General features: G+C 37.5%; 1 protein-coding gene across 1 annotated transcript in view; it reads right to left on the bottom strand.

Annotated features, from left to right (window-relative positions):
- Nucleotide 1: 1 nt before the first annotated feature.
- The window catches only part of USP16 (ubiquitin specific peptidase 16), a gene marked incomplete at its 3' end in the record, with an annotated part of 27,213 nt that continues 5,969 nt past the window's right edge, over nucleotides 2-21,245 (bottom strand). Inside the window, exons 4-17 of the mRNA XM_081818982.1 lie at nucleotides 17,481-17,584; nucleotides 16,605-16,708; nucleotides 15,443-15,627; nucleotides 14,761-14,856; nucleotides 13,828-13,958; nucleotides 13,430-13,517; nucleotides 12,286-12,364; nucleotides 10,412-10,503; nucleotides 9,789-9,845; nucleotides 8,703-8,879; nucleotides 6,084-6,744; nucleotides 4,929-5,023; nucleotides 3,703-3,789; nucleotides 2-175 (exon numbers count right to left, since the gene is read on the bottom strand). Coding sequence (XP_081675108.1) covers nucleotides 2-175; nucleotides 3,703-3,789; nucleotides 4,929-5,023; nucleotides 6,084-6,744; nucleotides 8,703-8,879; nucleotides 9,789-9,845; nucleotides 10,412-10,503; nucleotides 12,286-12,364; nucleotides 13,430-13,517; nucleotides 13,828-13,958; nucleotides 14,761-14,856; nucleotides 15,443-15,627; nucleotides 16,605-16,708; nucleotides 17,481-17,584 — 2,130 coding nt within the window. The remainder of the gene's footprint in view (nucleotides 176-3,702; nucleotides 3,790-4,928; nucleotides 5,024-6,083; nucleotides 6,745-8,702; nucleotides 8,880-9,788; nucleotides 9,846-10,411; nucleotides 10,504-12,285; nucleotides 12,365-13,429; nucleotides 13,518-13,827; nucleotides 13,959-14,760; nucleotides 14,857-15,442; nucleotides 15,628-16,604; nucleotides 16,709-17,480; nucleotides 17,585-21,245) is intronic.

The raw sequence follows: 21,245 nt of genomic DNA, 5'->3' as shown, positions 1-21,245 counted from the left end.
TTTTCCAAGACCTCTTACCTTGTGGAATATCACCATGGAGAACGAGATTAGAGAGATGACTATTCGCAGCTCTGGTCTTGGCATAGGCAGTATAATGCCCTGACCTCATGGTACCACTGTGTTCAACGACTCCATATAAGGAATACAGTACCCTTGTATTTTCTTCAGCGACATTCTTTCAAAATGAACAGAATTCAAAAATTAGTTCTAGTCCCATTTATAGATGCCAGTGGCAAGATCACTTTATGCAAAGGGTTGCTAACCTTTACTTTGAGAATGTAGAAATCAAGTTCGACCTTGACTACGACTTTTTCCCTACCTTTACCCAGCCTACTGAGTACTGTCACCATGGCTTGATGTTTTTATTGCTTTTATTAGAAAATCACCATTGCTGTTTCTCTGCTAGAATCATAAACCAGAGGACACTTGCTGCAGTTGCAGTTTCCTGGCCCAGATACTTAAATAACTGAACTTGCCAGTTTCTATACGACTCCTGGGCTCTGATAACTGCAAAATACCTCAATAGCACTACCAGTCCAGTTCCTCCCTAGACTGTAAGCCTTTTTTAAGATCAAGAGGATAGCGTTTAAGTTGTGCCAAAACTCCCCCTTACATTTACACATGTCCCCTAAAGATTCAACTTCTCACTTTCACCATCTAGACCTCAGAGCCTGCTTATTCTAAAATCCCGTATGCTGTAGGGCAGACTGGTAACAAGGAAAGGCATTCTCCGAGCAGGGGGCCACTTTCAGACAACTTCCAACTTAGGTTCTCTTGTAAAAAGTCCTGAATGGGCATCACTGTCCTTCCACAGAACTGTCATCTCTTTAAATCTACAGCCCCCATTCACTGGAAAACTTCATACTTCACCCCAAATCCTGTCTGCTTCCTTGGGGAGTTCACGGGTTGTGTGCTTCCCAGGGTTTCTGCAGCCATCCTGTTTTCGCTGCCATACCCAGGACTAAATTCTGCAATGGGTCCTCACTTGGAACTGTTCAAGTCTTCCCATTTTTCTAGTCTCAGCCCACAATTCTGTTCTTCCAGTTCTCATCTCACCTGTCCCCTCTCTCTCCAACCTAACTGGATGCTCCAGTCCTCATTTTCTCCTGGCTGATGAAGCCTCTCCTGGCCTCATTCCCCGATCAAGTCTGTGTCTTCTCTACTCAAAATGGCAACAGAACAGCAGTGTCTGCATAGACCCCCACCTAAGACCTACTGATGCCCAAGTGACATGCACACATTAAAGCTGGAGAACTTAGACCACATGCATCAGTCTTAAAAATAATCTCTTACACCCACCACCAGCCTTGCCAGCACATTGATCAGAAAATCCTACTCTGAATCCTACAACAAACCCTTCCCAACCCCACACCCAGACAGCTGCTATTCCTAGGCAGCAAAATTACATACCCTGCAGATTGATAAACTCACTGAGGACTCATCAGGATCTTGCATGTGACTACGATCTTGTAACTTGTTCCTTAGCTCCCTAGTTCCATGGATTTCCTTCACAGCAACTGGTCCACACTTTAACCATTCCTTTAGCCTCCCCTTATCCCCCAAACCTTTACTAATCTCTGCTGTTGACTTCACCCCCCACTTCAGGAAAACGGAGATACAACCTACCCAACTCTAAGTTGCCCATTCTTGGGAAGATGAAGTATCTCTCCCTTTTTGTTCAAAGACAATACCCCAACTTAGTGTTGCTAAGCTCTTCTGGCCTCCTCTAGGGTCTTGCTCAATCAATTATCTCTCTTTTCTGTATCTTCAACTTGTAGATTTTCCTGTTGGCCTACCAACCTACTTAAGTCTCCCAGACTTAAAAAAATCATTGATCCACCACTTTTCCTTTTCAATAAAGCCTCTGATGTATCTGCATGCTTTATTTCCAATATTCTCATTCAATTCTCAATCCAGTGAAGTCACCAACACTTCTTAAAAAATTTATCATGACCTCTATACTGTCTAATCCACAAATACTTTCTAAGTCTTTTTCTCTGATATTCTGACACTGAGGCCACCTAGTCCTTTCCCTGAAACTTGAACACAGGGCAATGATGTTTTAGGCAAACAATGGATTCCTAATGACCTTGTGCTTGAACTAATCCAACTACAGGTATTTCTGTTTAGCGGCAAAAGTGGCCCTGCCCCACAGTGATAATATAAAAATTACAATTCACTCTACCCACCAGCTCTGAAATACCTTTCTTGAAGAATTTTAAATTTTTAAATTGGGAGGCAGGACAGGAGAATTTCTATCATTTCAAATTTTGCACATAAACTTTATTAATGTTGATACTGAAGCATTTGAAATCTGAATATACTACTATAGCTTCTCTGTCCAAATTCTTCAACATGGAGATTTGCTGAGATTGTTGGTAGTGTCCTCCTCGTCTACATATGCCTCTTACACTCAGCTGCTCACCGGAGTTGTCATTAACCGTCTCTTCTCTTTCCCCATGCTCTACTCAGGGGATCCTATCCTCACAGTTTAAACCACCACCTATGTATTGATTTCCAAATCTTTATCTCCAAACCTAACCTCCCTGCCCTGAGCCTCAGATGTGTACATCCAAATGTTTTCTAAACATGGATATTTCAAAAATAGCTGAAACTCAGTGTATCCAAAACCAAACTCATTATCCTTTCTCTACCTCCCACCCTCTATTCTTCCTGTACTTTCTACCTCAGCTAATGGTACTCCCATCTGCCCAGCTGCCTAGTCACTCAAGCCAGGCCTCAGGAATCATGCTCAACACCTCCTGTTGTATTAACCTTACCATCCATTTCAAGGCCTCTTCCTCATCTTCCAGAGCCAATCCAAGCACGAGTCTGGTGAATTTTACCTCCTAAAATATTCTTGCAATCTTGCCTTCTCTTACCCTACTTGAAGTCCTCACCATTGACTAAATTAATTCAACAGCCTCCTAACTAGAGAGCCCCTGCCTCTCTAGTCTTTTCCTCCTAAAATCTAACCTCCTCCATGCTTCAGCAAGTAACCTGTGTAATACATACATCTGGCTATGTCACTCCATTGCTTTAAACTGCTCAGTGGCACCCTACTACACACCTAATAAAGCCCAAGTTCCTCACAACGATAATCCTCCAAACCTCATTCCCATCTCACTTCTCTGGCTTCACCTCCCAGTGTTCTCTAGGATTTGTACTGTAAGCTCTACACTGCTTCTCCTGCTAGTCACTAGTCCCCACCACATCACTGTACACATCTTTGCTCCAGCTGCTCTGTTCTCTCTGCCGAAAACTAGTTTCCTCTTGACTCATCACACTAACTCTTACTCCTTCTTTAAGTAGTGGTTGAGGTGTGGTCTACTTCACAGAGCCTTCCCTGAACCACCAACATATTGGGTTAAGTGCATAACCACCCTGCTCTGTGTATACCAATCTTAACACTCAACCATATTAAACTGAAATTACCTGCTGATCTTTAGTTTTGTGCCCTCAGCTCCCAAGACAATGTCTGCCACCATAATAGAAATTCAAAAAACGAACCGAATTTAACCACCTAATATTCAAAATGATTCATCACAGATCTTGAAATTATAATGGTACAAAGATCAAAGACCCATTCTACTCAGTCATTCTTATCAACTTCATACTTGAGTGAGTTACTGTTAGAGTATCTGGTAAATAAGCTATGATTTCCCTTTAAAGGATTTTCCCAAAAAGACCACTTTCACTTACCTTACACTTGAGGGTACAAAAAGGAGCCAAATCTAAGATTTCTGGAAATTTTATGTGTTTGTTAACTTTGCGTAGGTTAAAACCAGCCTAAAAAAAGAGAGATAATAGATTTGAGTTCTTTTCCTGGAAAAGCTGTACACATTAAGTAAACTGTAGTCCTACTCTGATGCATAAAACACCAACATCCAACCCTAGGTTCAATCTTCTCAGGAGACTCTTTTCTTTCTGACCACTAAATGATTTTTGCTAGGTGCACACCACACACACACCCCAACGCATTAAGAAATCTGCTCCCAGGGGCGCCTGGTGGTTCAGCTGGTTAAGTGTCTGACTCTTGATCTCAGGTCAGATGTGATCGGGCACGTTCAGGGTGGTATGGCCACAGACTTGATCTCAGCTCAGGTCCTGATCTCAGGGGTGTGAGTTCAAGCCCCATGGTGCACTCCACACTGGGAGTGGAGCCTACTTAAAAAAAAAAAAAAAGAAAGAAAGAAGGAAAAGAAAAAAAAGCTGCTCCCCTGAGAAAATTCTCAGTGTTTCTGCTCTGGCCATCCAGAAAAGCCAGATTAGTTCAGAGGTTTTGAGTGCTTAAAACTCAGCAATAGCAGAATACTTTTCTGTGGAGCACATACTCTCTGCCTCCTTTCTAAAACCAAGCTTAGTGCTTGGTTCATGGAGACCCACCCAGTTAGTCAAACCCATACACCAACCACCGGAGAGAAAATGTTCTAAAGGTACTTTGGGAATTTGGAACTTAATTTAAAACTTGTAGTGCTTACAACCAAAGTCTTCCAGAAAAGACAGGGTCAACAAAATGATGAAAATCCAAGGTATCAATGTTTTTTATGAAGGGTCAGTAAAAATAAGGTACCACACCCAAAACAGAAAGAATATCACTACTTTTCTTAAGTGTGAGATACAGCTAGTAAACTGGACTTTTTTTTTAACCTGAAAAAAAGTTAAGAGTAAGATGCTAATTTTACTAAAAGGACAACATGAGTTCTAGTAAAACTGAGGAAGGACTGTGCCTACATGTCTCCTCCACCTTGACAGGCGTCTTCATCTAAGTTTTTGTCATGCCCAGGTATATTTCTTACTTCCCTATTTTTTTTAAATTAGAACTAGGAAATAACAGAAAACCAAAGAAACACAGTAATATGGTGAAACAATAACAAATAAAGCAAATGTTACATATTTAAAACAAATTTGAGCTAACAAAGGGGTACCTGCTGAAATCTCTTTAAATGAAGAGTGAGAACAGGAGGAGCAAGAGAAATTAGCATCTGCTTTTTGGCATTGGTATAAACATGTTTCCTTTCACCTAAAGAAAGAAATTTTAGCAGCGTGAAAATCATTTTAGACTTCTGAAGCATTCACATTTGCTATAAAATCATTTTAAACATCTAATACAATTGATTTATCTTTAAACTTTCTGGAAAGGACCAGATAATAAATATTTGGGGCTCTGTGGACCAAGAGGCAAAATTAAGGACATTTTGTAGGTATCAGTAAAAATTTCCACAAATTCCCACAAATTATACTGATGTAATTCAAAGTATAGCAATAACTGAGTATGACTACAGTCTACCAAGGAGAACGGAATTATTTTTGGAGAGATACCATTTAATTAATTGGGGCTCAAAGTCAGTATTTCCTACCACTGAATCATTTTCAAATGTTCATCAATAAAAAACATAGACACCATACAAAAACCTAACTGTGGACAATAGTTGGCCACTGTTTGCTCTAAAGCAAACAGAAATGCTATAAAATCAACACAATTTACTTTTTATATTGACATGCAAGCTAGACTTTTTAAAAGTTTCAATAATTCTAGTAAGAGTCCTTAGGAATCCACAATCCCTCCTTATCCCACTTACCCAAGCTCAAAAAAAGGGGGGTGGGGGAGAAAGGGAATTATCACAATTTTTCTGTTCTATATTTGAGGGAGACTAGAAGAAAGCACTGTCCTCCCAGTACCTTGCACTGGGCATGTCACAGAAGTACACGGATGAGATGAAGTGTAGCTTCCTGCATTCAAAGGACAGGGCCAGTGCAAATGCTGACAGGAAACCGAGCATACGAAGAAAGAGCCACTATCTGTAAGGTCCCTGTTGTAGTAACAACCCAGTGGGATGATCTACCCACAGACAGAGGTGTTGGAGAGCAAACGGTCCCACTCTATCTGCTGTTCAGCTACCATGGAGTTTTAGCCACTTTAATCTGTTTGTTCAACCTTCTGTTAAAATATTTACACAAGGGAGGGAACTTACTGATGCCATGCAAATCCCGATACAATTAAGAGAGCAGGATTCTACCTACTCCGTGCAAAATGTGCCCCCGAACATTAATTTCACTTTCAGCGAGAGAATCTAAATTACCTTTTATGTTTGCCTTTGGTCCACTAAACTGTCTCCGGGTGCATACTTCGCAAAGCAGTTTATTTGCCTCTCGAAGTTTCTCGTTTCGGGTGAACTGATATAAACAATGTTGGATTGAACACTCATCAGTATGGAAAGCTTCCCTGTTTGCAAGAGTACAGAAAGCAGTTTCTGGATCTTCGTTTACAACTTCATATACCTTGGTCCCAGGAGAATGACTCTCATTCAGAATCTCTATATTTATTTCATCAGGTTGAAGAGCAGCATTCAAGTTAAGGTTTTTGAAACCACTGGAAATGTCCACTTCACCACTCCCTTCTGTCAGATAGGCACCATTTAAATTCCTAGAACAGTCAGCGGGAGAAGATGCCAAAACCTCCAGATCATTATCCATGTTGACATTGTTCATATCTATTTCTTCTGTGGATTTTTGATTGTCAGTTTCACTTTCTACCATTTTTTCTTGGCCATTCAAATCTTTCTGATTAACACAATATTCTTTATGCATAATTTCCTCTTCTGAAATATGGTTGGACTTAACATCCACTTCTCCCTGAAGTGACATTCCAACCTCACATTCATTATCTTCAGGATGGTCAATGGTACAGATATCATTTAAATGAAGAACTTTTCCTTGAATTTTTTGTTGTCTTCGTTGGTTCTGTGCAAAAAGCATAAAACATTAGAATACAAAAATAAAAAAGGAAGAAAAAAAAAAAGGAAGAGAAAGAGCATACATGTACCACATCAAGTTTTTTTGTTTATCAATCAAAAAATTTATAAGGAAGACTGCACTCCCAGAATTCTGATCCTTAGAGCTCCTTTTACTATCAGGGACCAAATAAATTATGAAGAAAGTTCTTTCACTGGGGGAAAGCAGGAATAAACCATCACCAATCATCAAAATATTGTGACGCGGGGCACATAAAAACATGCAAGACATAGTCTGTGTTCTAAGGGAAGTGACCTAGACAGGGTAGTAGACTGGACAGAAATTGCCAAATCCAAGCAGCCAAGTATGAAACCATGTTGGGAGTCCAACTACACAGAGAGCAGGAAGGGATGTATCCATGTGAGTTAATGATTATCAGGTCAAGGTTGCACTGAGGGAAGAAAAAAACAAAATGAAAACTCAAGGATGCACAAGTACAGGACTGCTTTGGGCAGGATGGAGGAAAACATCTCAAGAAATAAACGGCCCCAAATTAGGGAGGAAGCAAGGAAGCCTCATGAACAGAGGACAATAAAGGACTTCCCTCCTAAAATCATTTTTATTTGCCATATTTGCAGCCTATTTCCAAGCAGAGTGGGGAGAAAGGCATTTCATCAACATTCCTGTCACTGGAATGCCTAAAGACTCAAAGTAAAATGACAATCCCCATGAGGCTAATCTGTAATACCAGAAGGCTGAGACACACGCAGGACACAACATTTTCCACTGTGCTTCAGCTACAGAGTTACAACATGAAAGAAAAATGGAGAAAGGATATAAGCAAATACTGGAAAGAAAAGGGAACACAAATGACTGAAACATAAAAACATACTTTACTTATATTAAAATAAATGGAAAATAAAACTGCATTGAGAAAATATTTTCCATCTATGAAACTGGCAGAAATCCAGAAGTTTGATAACACACTTCTGTCAAGGATAAGGAGAAACAGCAAGTCTCATTGTTGCTGGTGGGAATATAAATTGGTACAGCCTTTGTGGAGGGCAATTAGGTAACACTTATCCAAACTACAAATGCCATCCCTCTTCTCAAAATGTGCCATACTGATAACAGGAGTATAGGATTATTCACTGCAGCACTGGCTATTATATAGCAAAAGACTACAAACAGCCCAAATCAATAGAGAAACGGTGAAATGAACGACAGTACATCCATAAAGCAGAATATTATACAGCTGTTTAAAACAACGGAATCCTTGTGTCCTGAAATGGAAACATCTCCAAGAATCCAATTAAGTAGAAACAAAACACAGGGTCCAGAACAGTGTGTATAATTTTTTTAAAAATTAGGAGGAAAAAACAAGACTACATATTTGTATTTGATCGTATTTTTCAAAAGAAACTCCAGAAGGACATATGAAACTAATGAAAGTGGTTATCTATGTTGTGAAAGGACAGGGTTGAAGGGGTACTTTCACTGTGCATCTTTATATATTTTTAAATTTTTGAAAGTCAATGTATTAAGAACTCAAAAAATTGTTAAAAAAGAACTAAAACTCTTAAAAGTTCTCACAAGCAGGGGTGCCCAGGTGGCTCAGTCAGTTGGATATCTGACTCCTGATTTCGGTTCGGGTCATGATCTCGGGGTCATGGGATTGAGCCCCATATGGGGCTCCGTGCTAGGCTGACATGGAGCCTGCTTGGGATTCTCTCTCCCTCTCTCTCTATCTCTCTCTCTCTTCCCACCTCGGCCTTTCCCCCCCACCCTTCCCACCTCGGCCTTTCCCCCCCACCCTGCTCCCATTCTCTCTAAAAAAAAGGAAGTTCTCACAAGTAATGCAAGATTACAAAAAACAAAAGCACAACCTTTTCTTTCAGTCCAGACTTCAGACTCAATAGCTACAAATATAAAATTAGAAAAGCACAGTTTTCTTCCTGGTTACCTACCTTGGCTTGCTTTTTGGCTTGCTTCTTTGCTTTCTTCTGTAAGTGCTTACTTGTTCCCGAAGGAATGTCACTCCTCTCTTTCATGTAACTGTCATTATCTTTCTCCCCCTCGCTCTCTTTATCTTCATCCTCCATCGTCTTTTTCAAATTTTTATCATTTATACTTTTCTTACCACTCTTAAAATATGGGCCAAAAATAAAATTTTACAACAAATGATGAAGAGATTTCATGTTAACCTAAATATTTTTCTACTCCTATGTCACACTGGATTTACTTTCTATAATGTTTGAAAATATATCCAGGACAAAATTCATTCATCTCAAATACTAGAAAGCAATCTTATATACTGAGAAAACAAGCCAACAAACAAAACAGTAAAAAAGGCAACTTCACATGCCAGTAAAATAGAAAGAAATATCATGCATTTTTTTAGATATGTGCTGCATCCCACAGTAATTATGCCCCTCTCTAACTGCGCTTCCTGTTTATCAGTGATTTACTTGTCCCACTACAAGCATTCCTTTTTATCCTTTTCCTTCTTTCTGTGTAAATGAGAGTTTTAGAAAAAGAGAAAATAAAGTATATTTGGTTAAGACTTTAATCACTAAGTAACACTGATTAAAGGGACCCTGAATTCATATGAAGTTGCATAACGATTTATCCATTATTCAGATAACAGGCTTTCTTTTTTCCAACCACTAGCTGACGGAACCAAATTAATATGGCTTAAAACTGAGATACTCTCTATTAACATGTATGAACTGAAGACTGTAAGGGATTTATGTTTAGTCTTAAATAATGAAAAAAAAGTAATTTTTTATATAAAGAAAATACTTCCCCTACATGTCTACCAATCAAGCTAATTATCTATAAAGAATTCTAGACACACCATCTATCTTCTTCTAAAATAAAAAAGCATTTACTCCAATTTCTATTCAAATCTTTAAAATTCTATCTCAAATACATTTAAAAAAATTCCTCCAGGGGCTACTGTACGAACTTGGAAAAGAGTGGCAAGGCTTCCCTCATAAAATCTAACATGGGGGGAAAATCTACTTAAATAAAATAAACTCGATACATCTTACCTGATCATCTAAAACTGGTAGAGACAAATCAAGGAAAGATTCATGAACCAAGGAGACCTTAATCAACCAAAAAAGATAAATGTAAAAAGGAAGGAAAAAATTCATTTTAGACATTATATAATAAGATTATGGTGGGGGGATTACATTTTTTAAAAATTCTTAAGAGGGCGCCTGGGTGGCTCAGTTGGTTAAGCGACTGCCTTCGGCTCAGGTCATGATCCTGGAGTCCCGGGATCGAGTCCCGCATCGGGCTCCCTGCTCGGCGGGGAGCCTGCTTCTCCCTCTGACCCTCCCCCCTCTCATGTACTCTCTCTCATTCTTGCTCTCTCAAATAAATAAATAAAATCTTTAAATAAATAAATAAATAAATAAAAATTCTTAAGAAAATGAAAAATTACACAGTGTTGAGGGCTTTGGGTTAGGAGAAATAAATTAAAAAGTTAAACTAACTTCTTTCAGACATAAGGAGTGTTCACAGTCCCAGGAAAGAACTATGAAGATTTGGGAAGCCCAACAAAGAAAACCTTATGAAACTAGATACTTCTGTTTTTGAAAGACACAACTGATGAATTATACTTTATTAATATTAGTGAATAAATCCAGTTCACACTACATCAACTTACAGTTCTACATTCATCACACATGATTGTACTAGTTAGTTCACCACCAAAGATGCGGTCCACAAAACTTAGTACAGATTTTTTCTTTTCATAATCTAGAAGGGGAAAAAAAGTTTATCAATTATCCTTATATAATTAATTGAATAAGTTAGAACTATTTACTTACCTATCTAACCCTAAAATTTTATTTTTAACTTCCTATCCCACAGGTTTTCTCTGTTCATAATTACCATAATTTTATTTTATGCTATAGTCAGCAGCAAATACTCCACTTTTGAGCATAACACAATTTAACACAATCATGTCCCGTGAAAAAGAAAAAGTTCTTATCCTAGATCTAGTCAGTGGAAAATAAACCGTGCAAGTCAGTGAGACCTTCTATACCCACTAGTAAAATGAACAGATGGGGCCAAGCTGGATGATACTCTAGATCACTTCTAGCTCTACCACTCTAATAATATTCAGCAGCAAACTTAGGAGAGAATGCACATAACTTGCTTTTAAACTCTAAGACTGAACTCCATTCAAAATCAAAACAAAAAACAAAAAACAAAAAATCAGGAAAACATTTCAGACAAAATCTTCCTTTTACTTTTTCTATGTTCCCAGAAACAATCTTGGTAAGTTTAATATAAGATAATTTTACCACCTGGTCACCCAATTTTCTAAATACATGAAATGTATAAGCCTTATTCCACTGATAAGTGTGTCCATTTATACAGAAACACACTTGATGACAGAGAGCATCAGCAGGGCAGGATTCTCTCCGCTACTGGCCTGGCCCTAAAGGACACCAAAGACGCAAACAGGTGCTATGTGTTGATTCTAAACCGTGCTTCACAGGGGTGCCTGGCTGGCTCAGTCAGTAGAGCATCTGACTCTTGATCTTAGGGGTCATGAGTTCAAGCCCCACAAAAACAAAGAAACAAACAAAAAAAACCATGGTGCTTTATAATATAGTAGCCACGAGTCACTTGTGATGATTTAAATTAAAATTAAATAAAAGTAAAAATTTAGCCCCTCAATTGCCCCAGTCACATTTCAATGGCTGAATGGCCACATGTGGCTAGTGGCTACTGTTATCAGACAGCATAAATATGGAAGAGTTCCATTATCACAGAAAGTTCTGTTGGACTGATCCATCCTAAATCTTTACATGCCACACAACAATAATAATGAAGTTGGCACCATGATTAACAAACCAGCTACTGACAACTCACACAGACAAGTGTAACTCAAATGTCACTGCTCATTAGAAATACAGCTGACCTTTGAACAACATGGGTTTGAACTGTGTGGGTCCACTTATATGTGATTCTTTTCAATAAATACAGCACAGAACTGAAAATGTATTTTCACTTCCTTATGATTTTCTTAATAACATTTTCTTTCCTCTAACTTACTTTACGTAAGAATACTGCACATAATACAGATTACAAAAAAAAATACATGTTACTTTACTGTTTAGGTTATCAGTAAGGCTCCTGGTCAACAGTAAGCTACTAGTAGTTAAGTTTTTGGAGAGTCAGAACTCAGAAGTAGATTTTCGACTATGCGGGAATGGGGCGGGAAGAGACTGGTGCCCTTAACCTCTGCATTGTTCAAGTGTCAACTGTGTAAGCTTTTGAAAAATAAAACTGTAATCTCATTTTAGCTCTATCTTTATAAATTTCACTATAATACAGCATAAAAATATACCAAAGTTAAATTTTTCAAAAATATTCACCTTTGGAGTACTGAATAATTTTTTTAAATCAATGGTGATAAAGAAAAATTATGTTAGTAACTGTGAATTTGAAATACAAGTGCCAGCAATCTTGTCCTAAGTTACAGAAGAATTCAACTATAGTGTGTTAGTTCAAAAAGTCAGACATTACCTTTAACTTTATTTTTTAGTTCTTCATCCAATTTCTCAGTAGAATTACCAAATGCTTTAAGAATTCCTTTACTCACTCTCTAAAAGTAATAAAATGGGTATATATACACTATTAAAATTTTGAAGTTTTATAGTTATTTTCCTTAGAAAATATGTAATCAAGTCAAGAAAGTGATCAAAAATTAGCTCCCCAAACTTACTGAATAAAAATTAGTATTTCCAAAGTCACATTTTCAAAATTAATTGAAGGAACTAAAAAAAATTACAAAACCATTACTAACCCCTGAACAAAGGCACTGTCTTACTTCAAGATTTTAATCTATTCAAACCAAAGCTTTTCAGCACATGCCCACCTCCTTTGGAAAGACCACTGAAATATCATGTCCAAGAGCAGACTGTTTAAATGAGAGCTATAGGGGACTCCAGCGTTCAAAGCTGAGAGCCACCATTACTGGGTGACCTTGAACCAGGTCCCGAACTTTATTTACACCCTGGCTTCACAGTCTATGGAATGAGAAAATGATTAACAGCATCTACCTCAGAGAACGTTTGTGAGGACCAAGTAAGGTAATTCACATAAGATTCTGAAAACAGTGCTTGACATAAAATAAGAGCAAAATAAGTATTATCACTAGTTATCACTTGTTATCACTCGTATTACTTTTGTTAATTATACTCAACATCCCCAAATACATTACTTTTCATCTGGCAATTTACAATTAAAAACGTAACTATGTTCCCTGACTCTTAAAAATGAACATACTTCCTAGACTCAAAAAGCTGTGTTAAATCACACTCAGAGTAAGAATAAGAATGCACTGCAACTGGGAACTGTTTTGGGAGAAACATTTTCCAATAATCGGGAGCTCTCCTAGCATAGGCTAGTACAATAGAATAGAACTAAAGAACAATAATGCCCCAACCAGCAAGGAAAACAGAGCATCATGAAAAGGAGAATCATTTCTAATTCTCTTCACTCATTCTACTGAGTAAAATATACCAGTTGAAAACACTGGCGTAGAAAAAAAATTTTAAATACAATGGCCTCAATAACTAGTTTCATTGCTTTAATAACCCTCTAAGATGTCAAATGCCTGACAAGTTAATGATGATGGGATTAATTATACTGGTCAAAATATGCTAACTTGTTGTTCTTCTGCTCTCATTCCATCCAATAAATAGCGAAGCAGCTCCTGGCTGTCCTGCTGCTGATAGCCTTTAAACCGTACTGCTCTACAGAAAAAAAGAAGACAAGACACAAAGAAAAACAATGATGAATCTACTAAAAAATCTTTTTGTAAAAGATTTTTACAAAATCCTAGGATCATATCCCAAATCTCAGAGGGTTCTAGTTTCTCAAAATTTCCACTTAGTTTGACAACACCCTTAGCAGATTTAATTTTCACATTAAGTTCATGTTTTTTAATCCAAATGAAATAAACCATGCTGTAATATATATACTGGGCTGACTCTAATGAGTTTTTCATATTATTTCTCAGCATCTTACTGATGCACTGAAAACAAAATCAAAGCAGATACTCACTTTTTACAGACCTGAGAAAAGAGTTCTTTAGGTGTCACGATTCCCTTTTTGGTCTCTTGCATCTCATTAAGAAACTGGCTCATGGCTAATGTAAGAGGGCCTGGAGGCTCAAGGTTTATTTCTAAGGGTTCCTGAATATGGGAATAAAAATTACTTTCTTCAGTCAAAGTATGGAATCATTTGTTACCAAATCGTAGCTAGTCAACTTGTTAATGCCAATGTTCCTGATAGAGCTGTCCCATTTAAAACTTCAAAATGTACATCTAAAGATGTAGAAAGTTTCTGTTCATTGACTATGAAGAATTCAGTTCTACTGTTTTAGTTTTAGAATATCAGGAGCAGACCACCTAAGAACTGAAAGAGCCAGAGCAAAATGTGAATAATAAAAATGGATAGGTTAAAATTCATTTTGCTACACACAATTTAAGCCACCTGAAAAGCTGTTGAAAATAATAATGCGTGCCTAGGGCTTCACGCCTATCAACAGCTTTCCCAAGAAGGACACCAAACACCAGAGCACAGCAGAACATGACATACACATAGCAAATAAATCTAAAGGCTTAATCTATTAGCCTGAAAATGTTTAACTCAGTAGCCTAAAATAAAAGCAAACAAAACAAGTAAAAAAAAGGTGAAAATGAGGGCGCCTGGGTGGCTCAGTTGGTTAAGCGATTGCCTTCGGCTCAGGTCATGATCCTGGAGTCCCAGGATCGAGTCCCGCATCGGGCTCCCTGCTCAGCAGGGAGTCTGCTTCTCCCTCTGACCCTCCCCCCCTCTCATGTGCTCTCTCTCTCTCAAATAAATAAATAAAAAATCTTTAAAAAAAAAAAAGAAAAAAGGTGAAAATGAGCATCAATTCTTTAAAATAATTTTGAATGCGGATATTCAGAGAGGAAAATTACTGACTGTAAAAGAAAATCTTAAAGTACATACAGTTAGTGCCAAATCGGGTGGTTCAATTTTTACAATTGTTCCGGACATTTTTACTTCTTTTAGTAGTTCTCTCAGCACCGGTGTTTGTGACAAATTCTGGAATAAAGGATGGAAAAGAAAAGGAAAATTATTTAAAAGCAAATCAAATATTTATTTCACCACTCAAATATTTAAATAATCCAAGTATTTCTTAAGTGTCTACTCTACCAAAACAGAAAATCACTATCAACACTGCAGTCTTCATTGTATCTATCTTAGGAAACAAAAAGTAACAGCATGCTCTTCTCCCCCACCTTCTTTGGCTCCTGAGTTCTTCAGTTCAGCGCTTACTCATCACCTCAAAAGGGCACTGCCTACTATCCAACATCAAGTAGCTACCTTACCACCACCACCACTTGTAACTAGGTATTTGTTTCTGTACTAGGTTATCCTGTACTTCCCCCACCTGAGTACAAATTCCTTGAAGCCAGGGGCCATGTTTGTTTTGAACTCTAACGCACCCCAGTGCTTAGTACAGTGTTTTACTGTCATGCAAAGTCAACATTTCCTTAAGTATTCTTCGAAAACTCAGAAATAAATTAGTTGGGGAAAAAACTTAATACTATAAGTAACAAGTATGCAAAAACATCCTATAATGTGAGGAAAAAGATTTTTAAAGAGGGAAAAAAATTAACATTGGCACCTGCATAACTGCATTGAAGAAACATGTATTTCCCAAATTACTGAGTCCTTTCACAGTTATTTGGGAAGCAGAATTCGTGGAAGGATTTTCTTTAGTCATGTTTTCCTTTTTATCTCGCTCTTGTTCATTTTTACTCTCCTTTTCTAATTTTTTATTTTCAAGTTCAATGTTACCATCTTTTGCTGCTTTAAGGAAAAAAAAAGGAAGAAAAAAAAGACCCAGCAAAATGTGTAATACAACTATACCAAATGCAAAGTTATACTTGGGACAGAGTACTAGAATTTGTGAATTTTTACCTAACATCATTATTCCCAGGTGTTTGATTTTAAATGTTTTCTAATAAATATAAGTAAATTACCATCACCAGAGAAAAACCAATAAAAAATATTCAAAAGTGATGGAAGCATTAGTTTGACAAATGAAACCAAACAGTGTATGTTTGGCATAAGCCTTCCTCTTTTTACTGCACAGTTTTTTGTTTTTTGTTTTTTTCCAAATGAGCACATCCTACCTTATGAAAATAGAGTATAAAGCAATCAAGTAAAGAATGTGGACATGAAATAAATTTTTAAATGAATGGGTCAAAAATGAATCCTGAAGTTAAGAACAAACAATGCTGGCCATGCAAAGATACTCTGTGACCGTAAAAATCAAAACAAGCTTAAAGCAGATGATGTATGCCAACCCAATTAATTATGTATGAAAAAAAGCTGAAAAATATCTGGCCTTCACTTTTATATCATCCAAACACAAATATAACAAAATAAATTCAGTATGAGGCAGGTCTCTCTCAAGCCCCCTACAGAAAGGGTATCACTGCTCATTACTTCAGCTCATCACAGACTCTTTATCATATCTGACTAGACTGTTCCTCAGATTCCCTTCTAACACATTATAATAATCTCTATTCCCACTGTTTTACATTCTTAACCAAAAATAGTGTCACAGTTTGAAATCAACCATAATTCATTTTACTCAGGTATATGTAATGCTGAGCAGTACAAATACATTAAGTAAGATACATTAATAGATACACTAAGATACAATAGTTAACATTACAGTATACATTAGATACATTAAGTTAAATAGATACATTAAGTTCACATTAAATAGATACATTAACTTAACATTACAGTATACATTAAGAAAGAAATTATTTTACCTGATTTTGGAGTTGTAATACCAGCTTGTTTTCTAACAAAATCAACCACCTGACCCAATCTGTTTGAACTACAATACTGGACTTCATCATCACATAGGTAACACCTGTGTCCCAAAAAAACCACAGAGAAGAAAAGTGACAAACACAACCAAAAAAGGGGATGAATTATAATTCTTGGAAACCAAAATGTGTAACCACCAAATTATTCTATTAAAGAAAATCAAAATAAAAATTTTGTGTTTTCTTGAAGAAGACTATCCATGTTACCTCTGGTTTACTTAGTAAGGCTAGCCAGAACTGTGGCTACATATAAATACTGTGGAAAAACTCCAATCATTTTATTGAAATGGCTATTAACAATATTAAAGTCAAAAGTTTTTTCTACACATATTTCAAACTACAGACCTACATCGTCAAAATTTACAAGTTTTACAACTGACAGATGATGTGCAGTGAACACTACTGTGTAAATGTTTTTTAAAGATGTGAAAATTTGTTTTGATGATGTTACAATACAAGAAATATACATACCAGCTTGACATTTATATAGTCACTGCCAAAATTTTACTATATTCTCAGTTCATCTGAAATTTGTTCTCAGTGTCCCAAATTTTAAATAACCCACTACATGCCATTTATATCACAAGCAAGAAAAACAAAAGGGTGAAGATTCATGTCTTCTACATGCTACAATTTCTATGTGCATACAATCCTAAGCGAAAGGTTCTCAAATATCACATTCTCAAGCCTTCTGAAAGTTATGGTATTTAAACAAACCCTACAAAAATTTAAACTTTCTTGCTCCTTAAACACCTCCATTCTCCAATATTTCAAATAGTTACCAGTCAACTGACAGGCACAAGAGTTGAAACTTACCATACACTCCAGTTGTCCAAACTGAGAACCAGACAATGAGTTTCAGATCTTGGTGTCCTATAGTGCTTCAAGGCATGTTGCTCCTGAGAATCTCTGCCACAGCCCTAGAGAATCATAATCATAAGCCTCGAAGCCACGAAAGTTCACAAAAAGAGAATTCATAATCCATAATACACTAGAAAGTGGCCTGAGAAATTCTGTCATTCTTACAATTCTGAAAATAACAGATTAGCCTCTAGAGAGTCCCGATTTTGTGAAAACCTAAATACAAATAGGCAACTGATCTCAACAAGAAGGTATTTAGGAACCGTGCATTCAAAGTAGTCTTCCTCTCCAACTTGTGCTTTCCAGTCCCAACTAAACCATGCTGATGAGCCATTCACTAGGTCTAGTGTGAGCCACTTAACAGCTTCCTAAGTATTTTCCTGACTTTGACTTCTTTCTTCACAAACGTATTTTTTCAGTTTAATAGTATCTAAAACAAACTTCTGTTCATATACTCAATTCAAAAATTATGAATTGCTTTCAAACTTCTAATTAACAAACCTGATACCATCTGAGCTCACCCTACTTTTCAGGGTTAGCTTTCATATTGTCCTATATCAAATCCCACTCAGTCTTCAAGGTCTAGCTCAAAGGCCACCTCCTCTCAGAAGCCTATGCTTATCCTTCCAGATGAGAAAACATGGTATTCTCGCTGTAAACAAACTCCTACAAAACATGGTGTAAATTCCTGGTGGCACTCCTTATTTTCTACTTCATATTAAAGTTGTTAATGTTTATATTCTTCCTCCCCTGGATTAAAAATCCTGAAGATACAAAAACAGAACTAATCTTCTATTACCAAAAAAAAATTTAGCAAATGGAAGGAGGTCAATAAGCATTAATTGAACAAGCAAATGGGAGATTTTCACCTACAAGATGTATGTATAGACTTATTCATAAAAGAACATGGCCAGATTTTCTGTCTTTCGCTGGTTAAATCACTGCTATGAAATATATCTTCATTGTGTATCCATCTGAAATCAGGCCACCCACTCCCTTGGATTGCACTACAGAAGAGGTCCTGTTTCTCTAAAGCTAAAAATACACCTCAAAGGGGAACTGTTTATCAATGGCTTCTAATCTTTTAATTATGATATCAACACTACTGATTTAATTTATCCCATTCAACATTCAATTATAAAATCAGTGAGTATTAATTTTGAAATAACACCACTTGAGATCATTTGAAACATAAGAATGAAATGACTTGTCTTAAGACAGCAGTTGAGAATCACTTTCTAACAGCGCAAAAGGTAACTATAGTAGGACAAAAGTTAACAATTAATAGTGATATTGTCTTACCCTTAGGAACTAAATAGGTAGCAAAATAAAATTTATAATAGGAAATGTATTCTGGAAAATTTCAAGTAACAAAATATATTCATTCTCACCATATATATTTAAGAGCTTCAGTGAAAACCTTTCAAATACAAATAATAAATATGTTCTTTGCAGTCATTCAATTTTTTTTTTAAGTAGACTCCATGCCCAGCGTGGAGCCCAGTGTGGGGCTTGAACTCATGACCCTGAGATTAAGACCTGAGCTGAGATCAAGAGTTGGATGCTTAGCCAACTGAGCCCCAACATTCAAATACTTTTAAACTGTCTGACTGCAATGAGATAGCACTATTCCCCTATCAGAATGGTTAAAATAATAAACTGTGACAATACTAAATGCTAGCAAGAATGCAGAGAAAGCTGATCACTCATACACTGCAGGTAGGAATATAAAACATTATGGACACTCTGGAAAACAGTTTGGCAGTTTCTTTTTTTTTTTTTTTTTTTAAGATTTTGTTTATTTATTTGACAGACAGAGACGTACCGAGAGAGGGAACACAAGCAGGGGGAGTGGGAGAGGGAGAAGCAGGCTTCCCATGGAGAAAGGAGCCCGATGCGGGGCTCGATTCCAGGACCCTGGGATCATGACCTGAGCCAAAGGCAGACACCTAATGACTGAGCCACCCAGGCACCCCCAGTTTGTCAGTTTCTTAAAAACTAAACATTCAACTGATATATGATGTAGTAATTGCACTCTTGGACATTTTTCCAGAAAAATGAAATCATAAAAACTTGTATATAAATGTTCATAGCAGCTTTATTTGTAATCCCAAATTTGGAATGGGACAGCCCAGATGTCCTTCAACAGAAGAATAAACAAACTGTGGTACATCTACAGCATGGAATACTACTCAGTAATAAAAAAGAGCTACTGATATACACAATTTAGATGACTCTTCAGGCAATTATGCTAAGTGAAAAAAGCCAATCCAAAAATGTTGCATACTGTATGATTCCATTTATATAAAATTTTTGAAATGACAAAATTTTAGAAATAGGGAACAGATTAGTGGTTGCCAGGGGCTTGGGGGAGAGATGGCAGTAGGGATATGGGTATAATTTAAAAAGGGCAACATGTGGGGCACCTGGGTGGCTCAGCTGGTTGACCATCCGACTCTTCATCTCAGCTCAGGTCTTGGTCTCAGGGTCATGGGTTCAAGCCTCACATTAGCCTACTTAAAAAAAGTGGGCAGGGGGATGGACAACACTAGAAATCTGTGTAATTTAAAAGTACTCAGTATCTTGACTGTGGTAGTGGATACATGAATCTAGACAGGTGACAAAACTACACAGAACTTAATATACACAATCGCACATGCACAACATAACATACAAATGAAGAGAAGTAAAACTAGGAAGAACTGATTAAAATTGATGGATTGGGGGCACCTGGGTGGCTCAGTCGGTGAAGCGTCTGCCTTCGGCTCAGGTCATGATCTCAGGGTCCTGGGATCGAGCCCCGCATCAGGCTCCCTGCTCGGCGGGAAGCCTGCTTCTCCCTCTCCCACTCCCCCTGCTTGTGTTCCCTCTCTCGCTGTGTCTCTCTCTGTCAAATAAATAGTCTTTTTAAAAAAATAAATAAATAAAATTGATGGATTGTATCAATATTAATATCCTGGTTGTGATATTATATTATAGTTTCGTAAAATGTTCCACTGGGGTGGGGCACCTGGGTGGCTCAGTTGGTTAAGCATCTGCCTTCGGCTCAGGGCATGATCCCAAGGTCCTGGGATTCAGCCCCCATCGGGCTCCCTGCTCAGCAGAGTCTGTTTCTCCCTCTCCCACTGCTCCTCCCCACCCCCATCAGCTTGTGCTCTTTCTCTCTCACTTGCTCTCTCTCAAATAAATAAAATCTTCAAAAAAAAAAAAGCTCCACTGGGGGAAATGGGGCAATGTACATAGGGATATCTCTGTATTATTTCTTATACTGCATATGAATCTATAATTATCTCAATAAAAATTTCAATTTAAAAGAAAAAAAGTCCTCTGCCTCATCTTGAAGCTTCATGACAGGAATGCCTAGCAGCCCAGTTGCCTAACATATAAACTTAACTTGCCACCAATAACAGAGAAAGAGACCCTGACCGTTATTATCATGACAATACCTGTAAGCTGTTCTGCCCCTAGATACCATCCATGCCCCTAAACCCAGGTACTCATTCCCACAGCTGCCACGAATGTGGCCTACTGACAGCTCACAGCTCAGTCTATCCATCCCCAGGAATTATCCTCAGATTGTAATGGAGCTGCCTTGCCCAAGGTTAGTCCCCCTCCCCAGCAGCATCCCACATCCAATCTTAGTCTATGCACAAGTACAAAGGCCTGGCCCCTTGTTTCAGTTCAGGACATCTCTGAAGGCCAGAATTCATTGTGGGATCA

Source organism: Leptonychotes weddellii, chromosome 1 (assembly GCF_054177405.1).
Source record: "Leptonychotes weddellii isolate Sample4059 chromosome 1, ASM5417740v2, whole genome shotgun sequence".
NCBI lineage: Eukaryota > Metazoa > Chordata > Mammalia > Carnivora > Phocidae > Leptonychotes > Leptonychotes weddellii.
Note: the sequence above shows the minus strand (reverse complement) of the source record. Positions and strands in the feature narration are given on the sequence as shown.